This window comes from Strix aluco, chromosome 4, assembly GCF_031877795.1.
Source record: "Strix aluco isolate bStrAlu1 chromosome 4, bStrAlu1.hap1, whole genome shotgun sequence".
Taxonomy (NCBI): domain Eukaryota; kingdom Metazoa; phylum Chordata; class Aves; order Strigiformes; family Strigidae; genus Strix; species Strix aluco.
In genome coordinates, this window is record NC_133934.1 from 55,713,305 (window position 1) to 55,730,965 (window position 17,661).

The 17,661-nt window shown below is 40.7% G+C and overlaps 1 protein-coding gene across 1 annotated transcript in view; it reads left to right on the forward strand.

Annotated features, from left to right (window-relative positions):
• MTTP (microsomal triglyceride transfer protein) overlaps positions 1–16,322 on the forward strand; it is a 28,805-nt gene extending 12,483 nt beyond the window's left edge. Inside the window, exons 8-18 of the mRNA XM_074821430.1 lie at positions 2,161–2,318; positions 3,185–3,353; positions 3,936–4,043; positions 5,033–5,245; positions 6,325–6,536; positions 7,177–7,274; positions 7,376–7,497; positions 8,280–8,507; positions 13,312–13,436; positions 13,770–13,940; positions 14,679–16,322. Of these exons, the coding sequence (XP_074677531.1) occupies positions 2,161–2,318; positions 3,185–3,353; positions 3,936–4,043; positions 5,033–5,245; positions 6,325–6,536; positions 7,177–7,274; positions 7,376–7,497; positions 8,280–8,507; positions 13,312–13,436; positions 13,770–13,940; positions 14,679–14,847 (1,773 nt within the window). The 3' untranslated portion in view covers positions 14,848–16,322. The remainder of the gene's footprint in view (positions 1–2,160; positions 2,319–3,184; positions 3,354–3,935; positions 4,044–5,032; positions 5,246–6,324; positions 6,537–7,176; positions 7,275–7,375; positions 7,498–8,279; positions 8,508–13,311; positions 13,437–13,769; positions 13,941–14,678) is intronic.
• The last annotated feature ends 1,339 nt before the right edge of the window (positions 16,323–17,661 follow it).

Consider the following 17,661-nt stretch of genomic DNA (forward strand, 5'->3'; position numbering starts at 1 on the left):
ATAGGCTATAATTCCAGAGCACTGCCTGGGGACTGAGCTATGTCATTATAAACCTAATGGCACGATGAGAATGAAGTCCTGCTTTTTCACTGTATTTTACAGTAACTGCTATGAAAAGATGGGGCTCTATAAACAGAACACTGTATCCAAAGCAGCAACATAACATATGGTACTTATATATCATAGTATACATTAATGCCATGCTGACATGTATGCCCTTCAGTTTTATGTTTTCAAAACTCTTTTAAAATAACAGGTCTTATCTCTACCTTTATGAAATTGCTAACATAACCATTACTATCCCCACTTCACTGACAACAGCACTACCTTCTGTGAGGTTGTGGCCAACATTTGCATTTAAATTTAGGCCTAGATTTCTGTGTTTAGACATCATAAAGCATGCTCTTTTCAGAAGAGCTCATGGTTCTTACATTTTTTTTGTGCTCATTGTTCCTACAGGAACAGATGCTTACCCCTTCTGAAACTGAGGTGGGTTTGTTCTGTCTTGTGCAGCCAACCTTTGTAGGTTGGTAAAGCAGCTTGTCAGGCACTGACATTCAAAACCAACTCCTGCTCAGTTTAGGACCTGTTGTTTTGGCTTGAATTTTCCTAGAGTGCCCACAGGACCTCTGGTCTGATCTCTTTGTCAGAGAGGCAGAGATTGGTGTCCGAGCTCTGCTGAGTTGCCATGTGAAAGTGCATGCATCTGTGCCTGAATCCTTAGGGTATTCAATCCAAACTGCCTGACATTCACATCAAAAGAATGAGGCCCCTTGCAAAAGTCAATTGTGAACGCTGTTTTTTAAAGTCATGGTCACTGCAGGAGGCAGCAGCTGCTCCTTGTAGCAGTTGAAGGGTTAGAGTACTCCCCCAAAGAGGAAGACTTGGTCTCCACTGAGTTTTGCTTGAGATGGCTCCAGCTCGCATCTCCCACCTTGTTTGTCTCTAGGGTATGGCCTAAGATGACTAAGAGCAGCCCACACAGCTGGGCTCTGCACGGGAGAAAATACAGGATTACTGAGGTTAGAGATATTTTGCTGGGCTATAGTGCAACTTCAACGGGGGGAATAGAAAGTGCCCCATATGTTTATCCAATTTCAGCTTATAATAGCCACACTGACCTTGGTGCTAAGCCCTAATCACCAGTTGAGGTTAACAGATCCATCTGTGCCTCGGAACACGAGCTCCTCCCAGCTGCTCATTAATCCTCAGGAAATATCCTATGTCTCAATCATCGTTGCCCAATTATTGTTTGTTACAGTTGATGGAAGTTGCACTCTGTACTGATGAATGATACTTCTATTTGCCAGCAGGTTCAAGTGTTATTGCCTAATACAAAACCCATGAAGAGGGGAAGTATTTTAGTAAAGGTCAGGTGGGTGCTAGTGTTATTTCGCACTTGGGAAAACTGCAGTAAACACTGCTGCAAAGAACAGATGAGTTTTCACCAAGGAATGTTCTCGATAATTTGAGATAACAAAGGCAAAGGCAAGCGAGAGAGGAAAGGTCAAAATACCTGCACCAGATTCTTATGGGAGTGTATCTGGAAGGACAGGTATAAGTGCCTTGGTACCATGTTGGCTCATTCAGGTCAAAAATGTGGTGTGCGGAAATAAATATGGAAATAAATCCCTCCCCATCTTATTCAGGTTTATGAATAAGAAATGGGAATTACTTATGGGACATGTACTCCTGTTCCACACTAACCACTTACAAATTTACAATCTTCTAAGAAAAGACAATTTGTGAATTGGGGATTATGCATCTGCCACTTTTAAAAAATTGATTTAGGAGAAAATGGGAACAGAAGGCAAACACTGAATTTACTGAGTAAGCAGTACTGAAAGCACAGTAAATTTGCAAGAGAAGAGAATTCACCTTATTCCAGTTGCAGTATAAATAATCCTGTTTTGTTCCAAAATAAATTGCATTTAAGGCAATGTACATATCAGGAAAATACTGAAGTGTTGGAAGAAAGACAGCTATGGTAAGGTTTCAAAGATACTTATGCTGGGATATCATAAATCAAATAATACTTAGCTAAAGGATCAGCAATCTATTGGATTTCAGCTAATTTGAGCAATAGCTGGCCCACATATCTGATTTTGAGAACTGAAACCACAATCTGAGAGATTTGACATAATGTGAATTATTTTGCAGCTTTCCAAACACTGGCAGAGCATCAGAGAACATATGTATCCTGAAAAACTTTCCAAAGCCGAAGCAGCAAGAAGCTTTTTGTCCTTCATTCAGAACATCAGAAAAGCTACGAAAGAGGACATACTGAAGATTATTAGAAGTGAAAATAAAGAACTTCTGTAAGTCATCATGAACAAGCTTTCTAAAGGTTTAAGTTACTTAAAACTGCAGAAGAGCAAATTGCATGCAAACAGATTCAGTTCTACTGGTGATGTCCTAGCAGTGCAAAACCAGTATTCAGTACTGTCGACAGGAAAATTATTTTTTTTTAAAAAAGCTGTTTGTTCTTGTAGTGTAATATATTTGCAGCACACTGTTCAGCCACCAAGACTGTATCTACAATGCAAGGCAGATATGCTTTATACTCAAAGAACTACTTGTTCTGAAACACTCTAAAACTTGTTCTTGACTTGCCCATTTGTTTTCTTCAAATGGAAATACAGCAAAGGAGGGGATGGTTCATGCCTGGATATTGTCCTAATATTAGAGTTTGGGTGTGAACAGCACATGCGCCTACAATTGGGAGTTGGAAAGCATTTCCAAGTCCCACCATACAGTCAGGATCTTTCAAACAAATCATAGCAGTTGTTAACAATGGAGATAAACCTGAGAGTAACTCAGGTAACTTAGAAGCCTGTTCTCTAGTTGCCATTGCGTATGTAGAAATAAACCACTTTTTTCCACTTACAACCTTGTCCTCTAAACTTTAAGACACTCGGGATGGTTCTGTTTTTTTAATAATTTTTTTGTCCCATATTTGCATAAATTCAAATATTATTATTCATGAATATGAATAATTTCTGGAGTTCATCTACCATTTTGAGGTGGAATAATTCAGGGACACAGTTTTTTCCAACGAGTAAAAAATTCTATCTCTTACCTGCAACGAAGAGATCTTTCAGCACATTATCTTCTTTCTTTCTATATGCAGCAGTCTTTTCAGTATTTTCTAGCTCATTACAAATACATTTCCACTTCTTTGTAGTCCACAGGTAGTGGATGCCGTAACCTCTGCTCAGACCCCAGAATCGCTGGAGGCTGTACTGGAGTTTCTTGACTTTAAGGATACAAGCACTTCTGCCCTGCAGGAGCGATTCCTGTACGCCTGTGGATTTGCTTCTCACCCCAGTGAAGTGCTCCTGAAAACTTTAACAGTAAGTCAAAGGACAAAACAAATACAATGGAGTTAGTACTCTTGAGCTTCATCCCTGTCAAAGGGGAAGGGAAGAAGAAACGACTGTTACTGTTTCCAATTTTTCCTTTCTTTATCCCTTCCAGGGTTTCCTTTAAGTATGCCAGTAGCATATAGCCTGGAAACAACAAAAATTCGTAGGTCCAGACTGAATTCTATTTACTTTATAAGATGTTATCAATATCTACTACTCAGAAAACAAACATAATTCTGAGTGTTACCAAAACAATTTGAGGATTGTTTGATTGTTGCCTTATCAAAGTCCTGTAACCATTTAATACCCTTTTGTTATTTTTTAAACATAGCTTCAAAATGAATCTACTGTATGAGACATGGAATGTAACTCAAGGGAAAATGGCAGTCAGTTATTGTATATAATGACAGAGCAGTGCTCTGCTTCTCCTGAGCCCAGGCTGTTGTGGTCATCACTGCCTTTGCATTGCACTAATGTTCACAGGAAACAAGGGGGGGTTTCCAGCCCACTACAGACTGTGGTTTGTCATATTTAGACAGAGAGACTAACAGCATTGCTTTTGCATAACAGGCTAAGTTCAAGGGTGATATTGCAAATGAAGAAATCAGAGAAACTCTTGTCATTGTCATGGGAGCGCTCATCAGAAAGCTGTGTGACAGAGAAGGCTGCAAGCTTCCAGTGAGTATCTGCTGTTCACTGCTGGCCAGACTCTGGTCTGCAACACACATGAATGATCCCTGCTGATGTTACTGGGAGAGCATGAGAGACATGGGAAGCATATTTCCCCGTTTTAAAATAAGACCATAAACTCCTATGTTTGATAGAAGAGAATTTGAGGGGTTTTTTTTATTATTATTAATGACATCTACTTTGTCAGCTTTATGCTTTAATCTGGTCTCTTCCCATTTCTGCGTATTTCTCCCAGTTTGCCCCTGTTTGGCAGAACTTTTTCTCACTGCCTAGTCTGTCAGCTGAAGCAGTACTTGTGCTCCCTTGTCCAAAAGCTTTGCATGACCTCAGAGAAACACTGGCAAACTCGGGATCTATTTAATATTTGTCATCACCTTAGGTTATTTCAGCTCTGTGAAGAAAATTAATTGGTTCAAGTACACAAATCTGCCCTAAACATGCATAGAACAACCCAGGAGGAAGGCTACCACCTTGACCATGGATTGAGTACATGCTGTTGATAGAGGATGAGAATGATCAGACAGGGCGCTGCTGCCTGCTGGATCTGTGCTGTTTGGGATTGCAGCACATGGCTGAAAAGATGCGGAGCACCTGAATGGCCTTTAGGAATCCCTTTTTCCTTCCTCTGTTAATTGCCAAGCACTTATTATGTTATGAAGCACTGAAGAACACTTCCCTTGTCTTTTTTTGCGGGGACATGTTGGGCCCACGAGTAAGACCTGTGAAGACCCTGAATCAGGGCAGGAGCAGCTAGCAAATGATAAATCTATGGATCAGGTGTCACTGTGGCTATAGCCGCTTTGGTTATGCTTGAAGGGAGCAATCAACATACAGTTTACAAATGACACCTTTGTTAACCCTATGCAATGATGCTTTGAAACAAAAACATGCTAAAACCCAGTCCTGCCACTCCTGCTTCTGCGAGGGAAAAAGGTAGGCTTATGATCACCATTTAAACATGCGTTGATTCTCTTTAGGCTGTTGTGGAAGCCAAAAGGCTGATTCTAAATAGACTGGAGAAAGCTAAGAAAGATGACAATGTGAGGATGTACCTGCTGGCACTGAAGAATGCACTCCTTCCCGAAGCAATTCCACTGCTTCTGAAGTATGCAGAGTCAGAAGAAGGGTCCATCAGCAATCTTGCTGCCACTGCCTTGCAGAGATATGAACCTTCTTTTCTCACCAAAGAGGTAAGAAAATACACTGCCCAAGAAAAGAAGTGCAAGAGACTGTATAGAACATAAAGTATAAATTTACAGAGTTCATTTGTCAGTCCCACTCTTTTTAAAGATGCCCCACATATGTTTTTTTTACGTCCAGGAAATGATTATACACACTTCAGTTCCATCCACAAAACTCTATACATTCCTGCTTGCCAAATCACAGCTCCCAGTCTGCCAGTGCTAGTCAGCCTTTGTCTCCACAGTCACACACAGCCATCGAAGGTGGCAGGCAGTATGCAGGGGAAACTGGTCTCCCTTTGCAAGAGCACTGCCCTCTCTGTGATGTACAGGAGCCATTAGGAACCTTGGGCACCTGCGTAACCCCTGCTCTTTCTTGTGCTTTCATAGAACCAGGGAGAATGCATGAAGTAAGAGAAGGGTAAAATAGCTGCATCTTACCTTGCAGCCTCCAAGAGTAAGAGAAGACATACATAATAGCTGAACATGAGGTCCTGCCTCTGCTGCATTACGCTGCATCCTATTTCATACCTGCCGCTGGCAGCTGGGGCTGAAGTTGTCAGGGTGCTGCTCTGCAATGAACACGCCGGAGGCTGTTCTGTCAGCGGGGCTATATGCCTCTCCATGAACTTACCTGTAACAAAGATGTGTCACAACCTTCTCAGGGACATGAGGCCACCACAGGCACTACCTAGTAAATTAAAATTGCAAGATTCTTGATTTTTTTGAAGTACACATTCCCTTAACCATCAAGGAAATCTGTCTCTTCATCTTACCACTGCCACTGTATTTTGATCTTAGTGCTCCTACGTATTTACAGCCCCGCTGTGAAAATTAGTGTGGAAGGCTGTATTTGGACTGTGACTGAGACAACATAACAGATGCCCCACTTGCCCATGTAGTCACTGAGCTATACATGTCTCATACATTCCAAAAGGACCAGGAAGAACACAGTGCTGCAAATATATCCTTATGTATTCCCCTTAGCTATGGCGCTAGGTTAAACTGATATTATAAACGAGATTCCAGTCTGTACTTTGCCCACTCATCTGTGTGAGCACTGGCTGAATGATCTGTTTCCTGATCAGGTGAAGGAAACAATGAACAGGATTTACCACCAGAACCGTAAAGTCCACGAAAAGACAGTGCGAACCACTGCAGCTGCTATCATCTTAAGTAGTAACCCATCCTACATGGAAGTGAAAAACATCCTGCTCTCCATTGGTGAACTGCCTCTGGAAATGAACAAGTACATGCTCTCCATGATCCAAGATATACTTCACTTTGAAATGCCTTCAAGGTACATTATACAAGTTCAGTATAAATAAATACAGTTCATCCTTACTTCTTTGCAGAAACCCAAAGAACACACAGGTTCTCATGAATTACTACTGTAAAATTTAAGAAGAGTACAAACGGACACCTGATTTTGGTGTCACTTTTAAGTATTGATATTTCAGAATAAATCTCTGCATTTCAATGACATTCATTTAATAGCTATTCATATTTTCAGAGGCACCAATAAGAATTAGACATCTAACTTTCATTACTGTAAGAAATGTCATCTGTTGGTCTTAATTCTTTCAGTGGGGCCCTTGCTTTTTAAGAACCAGTGAACCAGAAAAATTTTAAACATCACAGCACTAGAATGAAAATAATCAAAATATCTCTTCTTCTCAACACCATTAATTTTCAAGCAAGACCTTTTCTTGCCTTTCTAGCTGTGACTGCAGGGAGTAGCTGAAATTGGAAAAGAGACTCTGAGTTAGGACAGATTTTTAGTGGGAAAATGTGAGGGTTTTGAAGACCCTTTTTCCTACTGGGAAATTCACCCTCTCTCCAGTTAGATATTTCTACAGAACAGTAATACATTTGGTACCATAACATTTTTGTGTCTCTGTGGGGGTTTTTGTTTATTTGTTTGTTTTGAAATACCACAGCAAAACAGTTCGGCAAGTTCTGAAGGACATGCGGGCTCATAACTATGATCGCTTCTCCAAGATGGGCTCTTCCTCTGCCTACTCTGGCTATATTACACGTATGTAACCATGAAACTGCCTTTTAACCCTGTTTGTATTCCCAATCATTTGATTAATCCACTAGTTTAGTCACAGGTACCTTCTTCCTTTTTTAATTAAGGTGGTCCTGATGTATCATCCACATACAGCCTTGACATTCTCTATTCAGGCTCTGGCATTCTGAGGAGAAGTAACATGAACATCCATATTTTTGATAGAAATGCTGAACTTCATGCCAGCCAGGTAACTGCTATACTGTACCTCAAAACTAAACCAGTATGTGGTCCTCTTCTTACAGCTTCTAAATCAATTCAGCTAATGCTTGCGATTTGCTGCACTGGACAGAGAACAAGACAGTAATAGGGAAAAAAGAAACTCACTACAGTTGATGAGGCACATGTTTGCCCTAACCAAAAAGACAGGTGTTTTGTTCTGTATCATATATCAAGTTCCATCTCTAGTTAAAGCCTATACTGTTTATCTGGTGTAATCAGTAAAAGCTTTGCAAGTTTGTAAAATCAAGTTCTGCGTTTCGGGTATAACATAGAATGGAAATACAAGGAGCAGATCAAATGTACAAACCAAAGAGATTTAAATTACATGCCTCTGTTTTGGACTTTTCTTAATGTTGGCAAGTACCTTTAATATTATAATCCTCCTAAATTTCTGCAGGACAAAAATTGTGCAGTGGAACATCTTCGGGTTTTCCTCCCAGCTGTCTGTGGAAAATAGCCATATGAATAAAGGAAAATTTGTCTGAAAGAAAAGTAAGCTCAGGATTGTGATCTGCATGTGGGCAAATTCTGCCTGCATCTAAAGGGAAAAAACCATGCCATTAGATTATTTTATTTTCAATGTTTCTAGCTGCTCTGCCTAGTTCCCTTAAGTCTTAACCTCATATTTTTTCATCTACAACTACATCAATTAGAGTTAGGCTCTTAGAGATTAAGAAAATGTGTAGGGTTGCTAACAGCCTGGGTCAGGCAGAGTTTTGTCATTGATTCTGTATCACTGTTGCTTTTTAGGTGGTGATTGAAGCGCAAGGTTTGGAGTCCATAATAGCTGCAACTCCTGATGAAGGCGAGGAAAACCTGGACTCCTTTGCTGGCATGTCAGCCATTCTGTTTGATGTTCAACTCAGGCCAGTTACATTTTTCCAAGGGTACGGTGATTTAATGTCTAAAATGTTATCAGCAACTGGAGATCCCATTAACGTGGTGAAAGGACTCGTCCTCCTGACAGATTACTCACAGGTACTAACAGCACACTGTTTGCTTCTCTTTCTGTCTCTTAAGCACAGATGCTCCCTCCCCCACACCATTACTGTAGGACATACTATTTTCTTTCTTTTCAATACTGATAAACCTGATCAATGTGATATAGGCTTCTCTTACTATGGGAACAATAGAAAAGTCATATGTATTAAAAACCAGAATGAAATTACATGAAAAGCCATCTAGAACAAAGGTGAGAACAGTTATTCTAGAAAACAAAGTAACACTGAATAAAAGAAAATCCAGCAGAGTTTCCTGTAGAAAACTCATATCGCTATCAGCTATGGCCTCCCCTCCCACAGTTCTTGTAATACAGTATTGTCCCATGTGACCACCTAAGTTTTCCTCTTCACAAGTTGTCCAGAGACCTTATGTTCAATTAGGCAATTACTGTCAGGTACTGAATGAATGAATCATTGCTACTTGAACTTTCCTAGATAACTAACTTTCAAAGAACAATGCTAAGAAGTCCAAATTTAAAATGCTTATTGCTAGGCAAAACGAGGAATTATAATGAGGATTACACAGTTTTTATGCAATCATCACCCCAAATGGTCTGGTAATTTTATGCTTAAATGTAGACTCATATACAAATATAATTAGCTACGTAATGTATTATTATTATTAGAGGACTGAAAATCTAGACATTTCTATGAAAGTGCAGGGCCAGCATTTGGTTTGATATTTTTGTTCTTCCTAAGCAGGGATCTCCTTAGAACCTGTGGATTTAACAGCAGCACTCAGCTCATGAAACATCTGCAGGCTCAAACATTACTTTTTACTTTTCCCCTTTAATTCTTGGCAAAAGAAAATGCCAAAAGCAAATGATGAGAAAATCCAGTCTTATCAAAATTACACAGAAACAACCCCTGCACATGACAGCTGTCCCCACCCTGAACCCAGCTCAGCCCCTTTATAACAGTGTTATAAGACTAGAGGGCTTCCCATGTAGTGCACAAATCGGCTAACTAAAGCTCATTCCAACAATGCTTTACAGTTCACACGCAGATTATGGGCAAAAACTTTACCATGACTCATTTAACAGACTGCAGAGGTGAGAAAGATAATCATGTCCAGTCCTGAGCATACGAGCATGGTGCTTACAGAGCTAAATATTTCCAACTGCTGTGCGTGCACCAAGCTCCATACATACCCTAGCTGAATCAGCTGGCCAGGGACCCTGAGAGCTCTGCCAACCAAATTCTGCAGTCCTCGTCTTTGGAGAACCTCACAAAAGTCTGGGGCACACTAGGGCTGAGGCTGCCTGTCATTGTTAACAATATCAGGGTGTAACATTTTCAGTCAGTCACTGACTGTCTGGAAGCCTGGGCAGCAGTGTGATGAGATGGGATCCCACCCTGCTCTCTCTTGAATTGCCACTAGCACAGTTGCTGCCTCAGTTCTTTGGGACTCAAGCAGTGGACACAACCAAAAATGTGTGTTCACAACCAAAAAGGCACTTGTTCTTACATCTACACCCCACAAAGGCAAAAATTGTTTAAAGCGTTGTTGAACACAGCTTCAGGCTGAGCTGCGTTCTGAACACAGCACATCTTTCTAAGAATGGTTTTACAGCTACGTTGCAGGTCAACAGCAACATCAACACAGTTTGAGCGCTTCCACATAACCCAGTTAAGCTTCGTTAGAAATGCTTTCATCTGTTGAGTTCTTGGACTGTGATTACAACCGTACCAGAAAACACTGTCAGAATGGAAGTGCGAATGGCATTAACACTGGAACTGAGGAAAAACAATGCAAGAGAGCCATAATTAATCTGCCTTCTTGATAGCTGAGTACTACCTCCACTTTCCCTGGCCAGCATGGACATGTCTTGCCCAGAACATAAGCCCTTTTACAGATTCGTACTGTAGACAACCAAGCCAAATGTGGATTTATCTTCTTTCAAAGAAGAAAACCAGGCATGGGAAACAGTGCACTTTCTATGATATCAAAACTCTGTGCCACAGCTGGCAGCAGTGTGATTTCAGAGCAGGTGAAAACCAAACATAAGATACAGACAGCACAGGTGAGATCAAACATCAAAAGGGTGGCTTGGAAGCCAAGACTGGAACTTAAAAATGGGGCAGTTGCATTGTCAGAAAAGAACTTATGTAATATTTGGGTTGCAATTTTTGTATTGGTGCCTCCTGATTTTGAGAAAAGTGATTTTTAAATATTAGAAAAGTTCTGTTCCCCTACTGCTGTTTGAAAGGATCTTTTTGCACAGAAAGACCAAAACTGAAAGTGCTGTCAAATCTACCAAATAAGTGCCCCGAGGAAAATAGCTTCCTTTCATTAACTTTCCAACTGCAGTAATCACAATAGGCACACTTTGGAGAGGTGATTTCCAAGTTAATAATATTGCTTCTAAAGCAAAAATCCCATCCACCTTCTGTAACATCTTTTCTCACATAACTCCACAAACTGAAATCAGAGTGTATTTTACAGCCACTGGCAGTTCTTAACAGTGTTGTTTGAGGGCTAAGAATAACCATCCAGAAGTTATAATTCCCTCTATAAAATAAAGAGCTCTCATAAAACCATTTTTGAGACTCCTAAGTCACCTGCATTAAAGTTCAGTAGTGTTAATATTTCTCCTAGGCAACACACCTGGCAGAAGCACAGAGAAATTAAATACCATATTAATAGGTCAGACCCCAGTGGAAGATAGCCAGTTCCCAAAGAAGTGCCTGTTTCAGCCATCTCTGCATTGCATTGCAGTATTACTCAGTGCAGTACACAAAGAAACTTTTTTTTACTGAAAGGTAGCATGTTTCAGCATTTTAAACGGTAACTACCAATTCTGATCTTTTGGATCACATTTTCCACGGCAAATGACACACAAAGCTTAAAATAGGAAGGGAAAGAAAAATACTGCTCCTAAGGAGGCTGGGTCCCTGTGATTTACACCTCCCATCAGCCTGGATTGGATTTGCACATGAGACGAAGGACAGGACTGAGCTCTAAATAAGGAAATAGATGAGCTAGTAAAACACAAGACAAGTGCTCCTCAGCTCTTCTGATGGTTTCAGTGACAAACATGACTTAATTCTCAGTAGTCTTTAAAGCCTTAAACTGTGCAGGCATTGCAAACCAAACCTACTCTAATATTATTAGGTCCAATTTGACAATGCATCTAAAAATACCTGCTTCCCTGGTTGTGTGTACAACTCTCTGCCAGAATATATGCTGTTACCTCCTCACTCATTAACAGCTACCGACCAATTCAGCCCAAATTAAAAGCAAAGTAAAATAACATAAAACAACTTTATGTCCACAACTAAACACATTGACAAGTAGAGCATTCCTTGCTCCATTGCAGTCAGTAGAAAAATTCCCTTTGATTTCAGAAAGACCACAATTCCAACCCATGATTTTTACTTGGGTGAAAATAGGAAATCAGAGCACAATATGACCACACTTGCTGTGGACGTACTGGATTTATAAACCACAGCCAGCCCACTGCATTCTTACATTAAATTACAAGCCCACTTCAGCAGCAACTGACTGCCAAGTTGGTTCTGCCAAGGAGATTGTTTCAGACATTGCTTATTTACCCTAAAAGGTGAAGTAACTATATACAGCCACCATAATTATCCAAGTCCTTGATTACGGCAGGAAAACTTTAATGGTCTGAATAAAAACCTCCCCAAATGTTGCTCCTTGCTATAGGGATTGGGAAGCCTGACTGTCTCTGCCTGCTTCTTTCTTAAATCTTGGGACAGCATTAGCTGGAACCACTGGGCTACTGAATAGCTGAGAAGAGAAGAGAAACTTTTAAGGTGCCTGAACATCAAAAAGGGGGAGGAAATTGGGTATGCATATGTCCGGCAAATGCCTGCAGCCTTACAGGTGCTGAGAATACCACAGGCACAGAAACCCAGGAGGAGGGAGAAAACCAGCTGGAAGAGAGGAGGAAGTGTCCTGTACACAAGGGACATGATCAGAAGAAACTTTTCCCAAATTAATGGTTCTTTTTAAACAGTGAATTAATCCACTAGTTCTTAGGGAAGCAGGACAACTATATAAAGTGAGTTAGATTACCAAGCTGAGTGAACCTTAAAATCTTGGCCGTGTGTCAAAACTTAAAATTAATGAACTGCCATGACCCTGAGCTCTATTACCACTTCCGAAATGAACTCCATGTGATGCATTTCCAGTCCAGCCTAGAGATTTCAAGAAGCTATGAGCACACTTGATGGAAAAAAATGTATTAAATGCAAAATTACAGTGGCAATTAAGGTGCATTAGCTTATGGGTTTGGCCACACAGCCACTGAAGACGTAATTCCTGCCATACGGTGGGTTCAGAGCCACTATACACTGCACAACTGCTTGCAGCACTTTGCATCCTACTGCCAGTACGGGGCTGCCTTCGGGTGTGCTGAAGAAGTCACACTGCACTGCACCATTGCTGGGGCTCCAACGAGGAGTTTAATGTGACTCAGCTGGACTGCTAGCAGAGCCACCGCGAGGCTTGCGTGGTAGCTCTTGGGGACAGAAGCCATGATACTCCTTGCAGTGATACTCCTTACAGAAATTATGCCAGCTGGCACATAGGGGAGAGAGGAAGGATGCAAGGCACCTTGCCTTAGCTTCATTCCATTTTCTAGGGAGCGAGGTACATCAGGGGTGTTTTGTCCACCCTTTCAGAAAAGCCCTCTATTCCTTTTTGTTCCTGCAAAATCACAAGTGGCGTGATTGCAGTACAAAAGGGAGTAAGGAAACCACTGAGGTCTGCAGTCAGTAACGGAGGGGTTACCTGTGCTTTCTGATGGCTCTAGGAGATTCAGCTGCAGTCCGGGCCGAGGGCCAGCGCGGAGTTCTTGGGCGGCCTGGCCATTGACATCTCGGGAGGGATGGAATTCAGCCTGTGGTACAGGGAATCCAAAACCAACATCAAGAACAGGTGAGATACTCCCAGCACGCGCTATACCTGTAGAGAGCTCAGGCTCCTGAGCCCCAGTAGTTCCAATGAGAAGAATTTAAATATGAAAGAACTTGCAGATGAGTTAAAATTAAATAACAGTTATGTGCATGGGAGAACATTTGTACTTCTCTTTTCCTTTCCAAATGGATAATACCAGTTCCCACTGGTCTCATCTGAATTCATATACCTTTACATGAAGAACAGGTTCCTTTGAAGGCAGTTTTTATGTATGGGTGGTAGGACCATTTGCAATTTAACTTCCTCTTCCTTAATGTGTTTGGAATTAATTGTAATGCCTGAATTTATTTGCAGGGTAGCCATGTTTATAGCTGGTAACACTGAGGTGGATTCCTTCTTTGTAAAAACTGGTGTGGAAACCACTTTGGAAATAGAAACGACATTAGACTTCATCTCCACGGTGCAGTTTTCACAGTACCCATTTTTAGTCTGTATGCAGATGGACAGAGTCGAGTCTCCATTCAGGTAAGAATTAAGAACACACAATTTCTGAGGTGTCCTTCCAGCCAGCTGCTGCATCTGGAACTTTTGTTTTTTACAGCCACAAGAGATTAACAACAGAGGCCAAACTTCAGTCTGACACAATCAGGTGTAGTGTAGGCTGTTACACACACCAACCTCTCTGCTAACCCATTCTTCCCTGTCCCTCACCCCCAAGATTCAGAAAGGGTGTTCTTGAAGATCACAACTTGCTCTGAATGTGCACTTTAGTCCAATTTTTTAATTTGGTTTTGCAAGTAAACTAACTCTTGCAACCATCATGTTCTATCATATTTTATTAAGGCACCGACATTCCGGAAAGCTAAACAACTGTGCAACAAGGTGAAAAAGATGCTTTCCACTAGCCAAAAAGTAGTAATTGCATTGCCATGTGAGAAATTGGGTTTACTACTCCCTCCTAATCCCTATTTGTCAAGACCTAAGGGTGATAACATTTGCAGAGCCTGTGCCAGATTTCCATTCAGGCTTTTCTGATCCAAAAGATGGTAAGCCTGAGAAGAATTAAAGAACTTGAGGATCTCCAGGATATCCCAAGAAAACAGTATCTGTTATTCTGCAGATACTAAAACATCTTCTATATACCTACACATTGTGGAAGAGTAATCTCATCTGTACGTAAAGTGTTCATCTCTAGGCTCACCTACAGGGTACAGGTTTTGCATAAATTTGCTAATGCCAGACTACCACATTGTGTCTTTACAGGCATTACGTGACTAAGTATGAAAGTCTACCCTCTGGCAGACGGTACACTGCAAGGAGAGGGAAAGCAGAACTGTTGGCAGGTAACGAATACCCTCTCCATCAAGAAAACTCCAACATGTGCAGGAAGGTTTTCGATGCAAAATCTGATTCCTCCAGCAACTGGTTTTGAAACGAGCACCTGAGCTTTTGCTTTCCTGAATCCATGGCTCCCTCAATGACTTAGGCTTGTACGTACTGTACTAACTTGGAGCTTGATCTTGCACTACTGCAGTTAATGGGAAATTTGCCATTGATTTCAACAGGCCAGGATCAAACTCTCCGTGTGTGCACAGTGTTTACATATTCACCTATATTTAAGACTTTTGTGAAAAAAAGCTAAGGCAAATGAAGACCAATTTGGTAGTATTCTATGCACTCCCTTACGGGTGGTGCCAGTTCTTTATTTTTACTTTTTTGTGCCAAAAGCAAAAATAATCCCTCATTTTTCTTCCTTGGGGAATACAGAAGTCCATGTTTTTGACATGCAGTGAGAACAATTATGTTGTATAAAGAATGATTATTTATGAAAATATTTTAAAGTATTTAGGTGTTTTAGGCCTATGACCAATCCTCATTCAAATATTCAAGTACAATTAACATCTAAATGGGACCATGAATTCCTGCTTACTCAGTATTGCCTGTTTACAAAAAAACAAGTTTTATTTTACATGATTTTAAAGGATTTTCCCTTTTTTTTAAGCAGTCAGCTTGATTATTATTATTATTTATCTTCTTGGGTTTTTTTAACAACTGCTATAGTTAAATACAATTGATTAAAAATGTGGAGTAACATTTCCGGGAGTACTTATGGTTGCCTTAATTCTGTTCCCATTGAAATCAATGGTATAATTTCTGTAGTTATCACCAGGATCAGAGTTAAGCCAACACTGGTTGCTCTTCAAGGTTGCCTCCTGAAAATTTGCGTTCCTGTGTGTAATCAAGGCAGATGTATTTCAAAAAATGAGCACCAACTGAGGCAATTCTGAACTATGATGAAGGAAAAGGTCCTGAAAGAAATCCATTTTGAATGCACAGTCTAGCAAAGCCTGTGCAGAGCCAGAACATTTTCTTCTAGGTAAGTTAGGCACATATTTCAATGCAAAAAAGTAATCACTACTCATACAAATCTTCTAATTAAAATGACTTATACCTTTTTGTGCGTTCAAGCAGTGTTTTCATAAGACCTGTGTAAAAAGAATATGTTTTACATTTACAGCAGCATTGCAGATTAAGAAAGAGTATATACCTCATCCCAGCTCAGCTGATCTCTGACATGATCCATCTGATTTAAGTTTTATAGGGCAAGGTGGGTGAGTGCTAGTCACAAAAAAGTAAAATAAAAGCCAGGAACAATTGTTTTTCAAAAAAAACCCCAAAACCAGGCAGGAAGAACTCATAGGTTGTCATGAAAGAAAAATGTATTAAAAGAATTTAAAAAAAATTTCCAAATTCTTTTGTGTTGTAAAAAACCAAGAGTGCAGAAATCTGCAAAAATCAAGCTATCAATGGGATGGAACAGTCTGCTTGTTGTCTTTCCTGAAAATGCTGACACACTTCTAGTCCAAGCATAAATAAAACAGGTAAAAATATAATATGAAAAAATTATTTTGTTTTCAGTCTTGGTTTTTGACCATTAGCTTCTGGGTTGGGAAAGCCTCTCATTGGGGAAGAAATGGTGTTGATAGGGGCAAGAGGAACCACTTAATTCACTACCACATAGGAACCAATAACTTAAGTCCTGGACTCCCCCTCTAGTCAGGAGATGGAGGTTTCTCCAGAGGGTGGTGTAGACCCCAAGCAGGATGCACCACGTTCAGAGGTGTCTGCCCAAGTCCTCTGCCCAGAGGAGGGGTAAGACCTAGGTGCCCCTCTTCAGTGTTGACACTTACCAGAAATGAGTTAAGGCCAAAGCGGTACCAACACTGCTGGCAGTGACACCACACTGTAAAATAACATGGCCAGCATTGCCAGCAAGCCTGCTCCTGATCCTCAACCTTAAATGCTCTCTTTCACTCCTCTGCTGAGGATTTTATGCAACACCCCATCCCTAGGCATTCCTGCTCCCTCAACAAGGGACAGCTTCTCCTTCCTCCCTTCCAAACCTCCCCTCCTCCCCAAACACACTCCTTCTTTCAGCAAGTCTCCCACAAAGCTGTCTCTTCCCCTCAATATCCACGCTCAAAGTCTGCACCATCCATTTTGTAGACACTGTTTGATACCTCCACTACTGTTTTAAGAACTGAAACTGAAGACAAGCCTTTACATTCGTTATTACTACTTGCTATTTGTGTTATATAAAACAAAAATAAGATCAGAGCTAAGTATGCACACACCTAGAAAGAGGCAGAGTCCTCCTGCAGTGATATGACACCCTAAATATAGAAGGTGGACAGAGTGGCCCAATGAAAAAGCTATCATCACTATCTCATTTGTAGAGAATTGAGGTATCAACAGATGATGACCTCAACTCCACATCCTAATTTGCATCAACAGTCTGCCAGGCTCGCCCATGATTTCACAACCCAAAATCAGAATAAAAAGGTTCTAGATAATCTGAATCTGTATGATTTGTGCCTGATATCAGCAATCCCACTGCAAGGCTTACCCCCTCTCAAATTTATCAAATCTGAATGTGTGCCTGTAAAACGGGGCCCTTTGGCACATAAAAATATTGTAACATCATTTTTAAAAAAGCATAACATATTTTCCAATTACAAAAGATATTCCAGCTATTGCCAAGTATCTGGCCAACACCACCAGGTGTGACTCTCTTTCAAGTGAAATGAACAGATCTGCTTAACTTAAATACATCAAGTCTCCCAGAGATACTCATCTGTGTCTTTTGCTTTTTTCTTTACTCATCAAGCCCTGACAGAGCTTGTTGAGGAAAACTGTATGCCTGTCTGCGCTACTGAGAACCAGTCTTTCAGAACGGGACAACCAG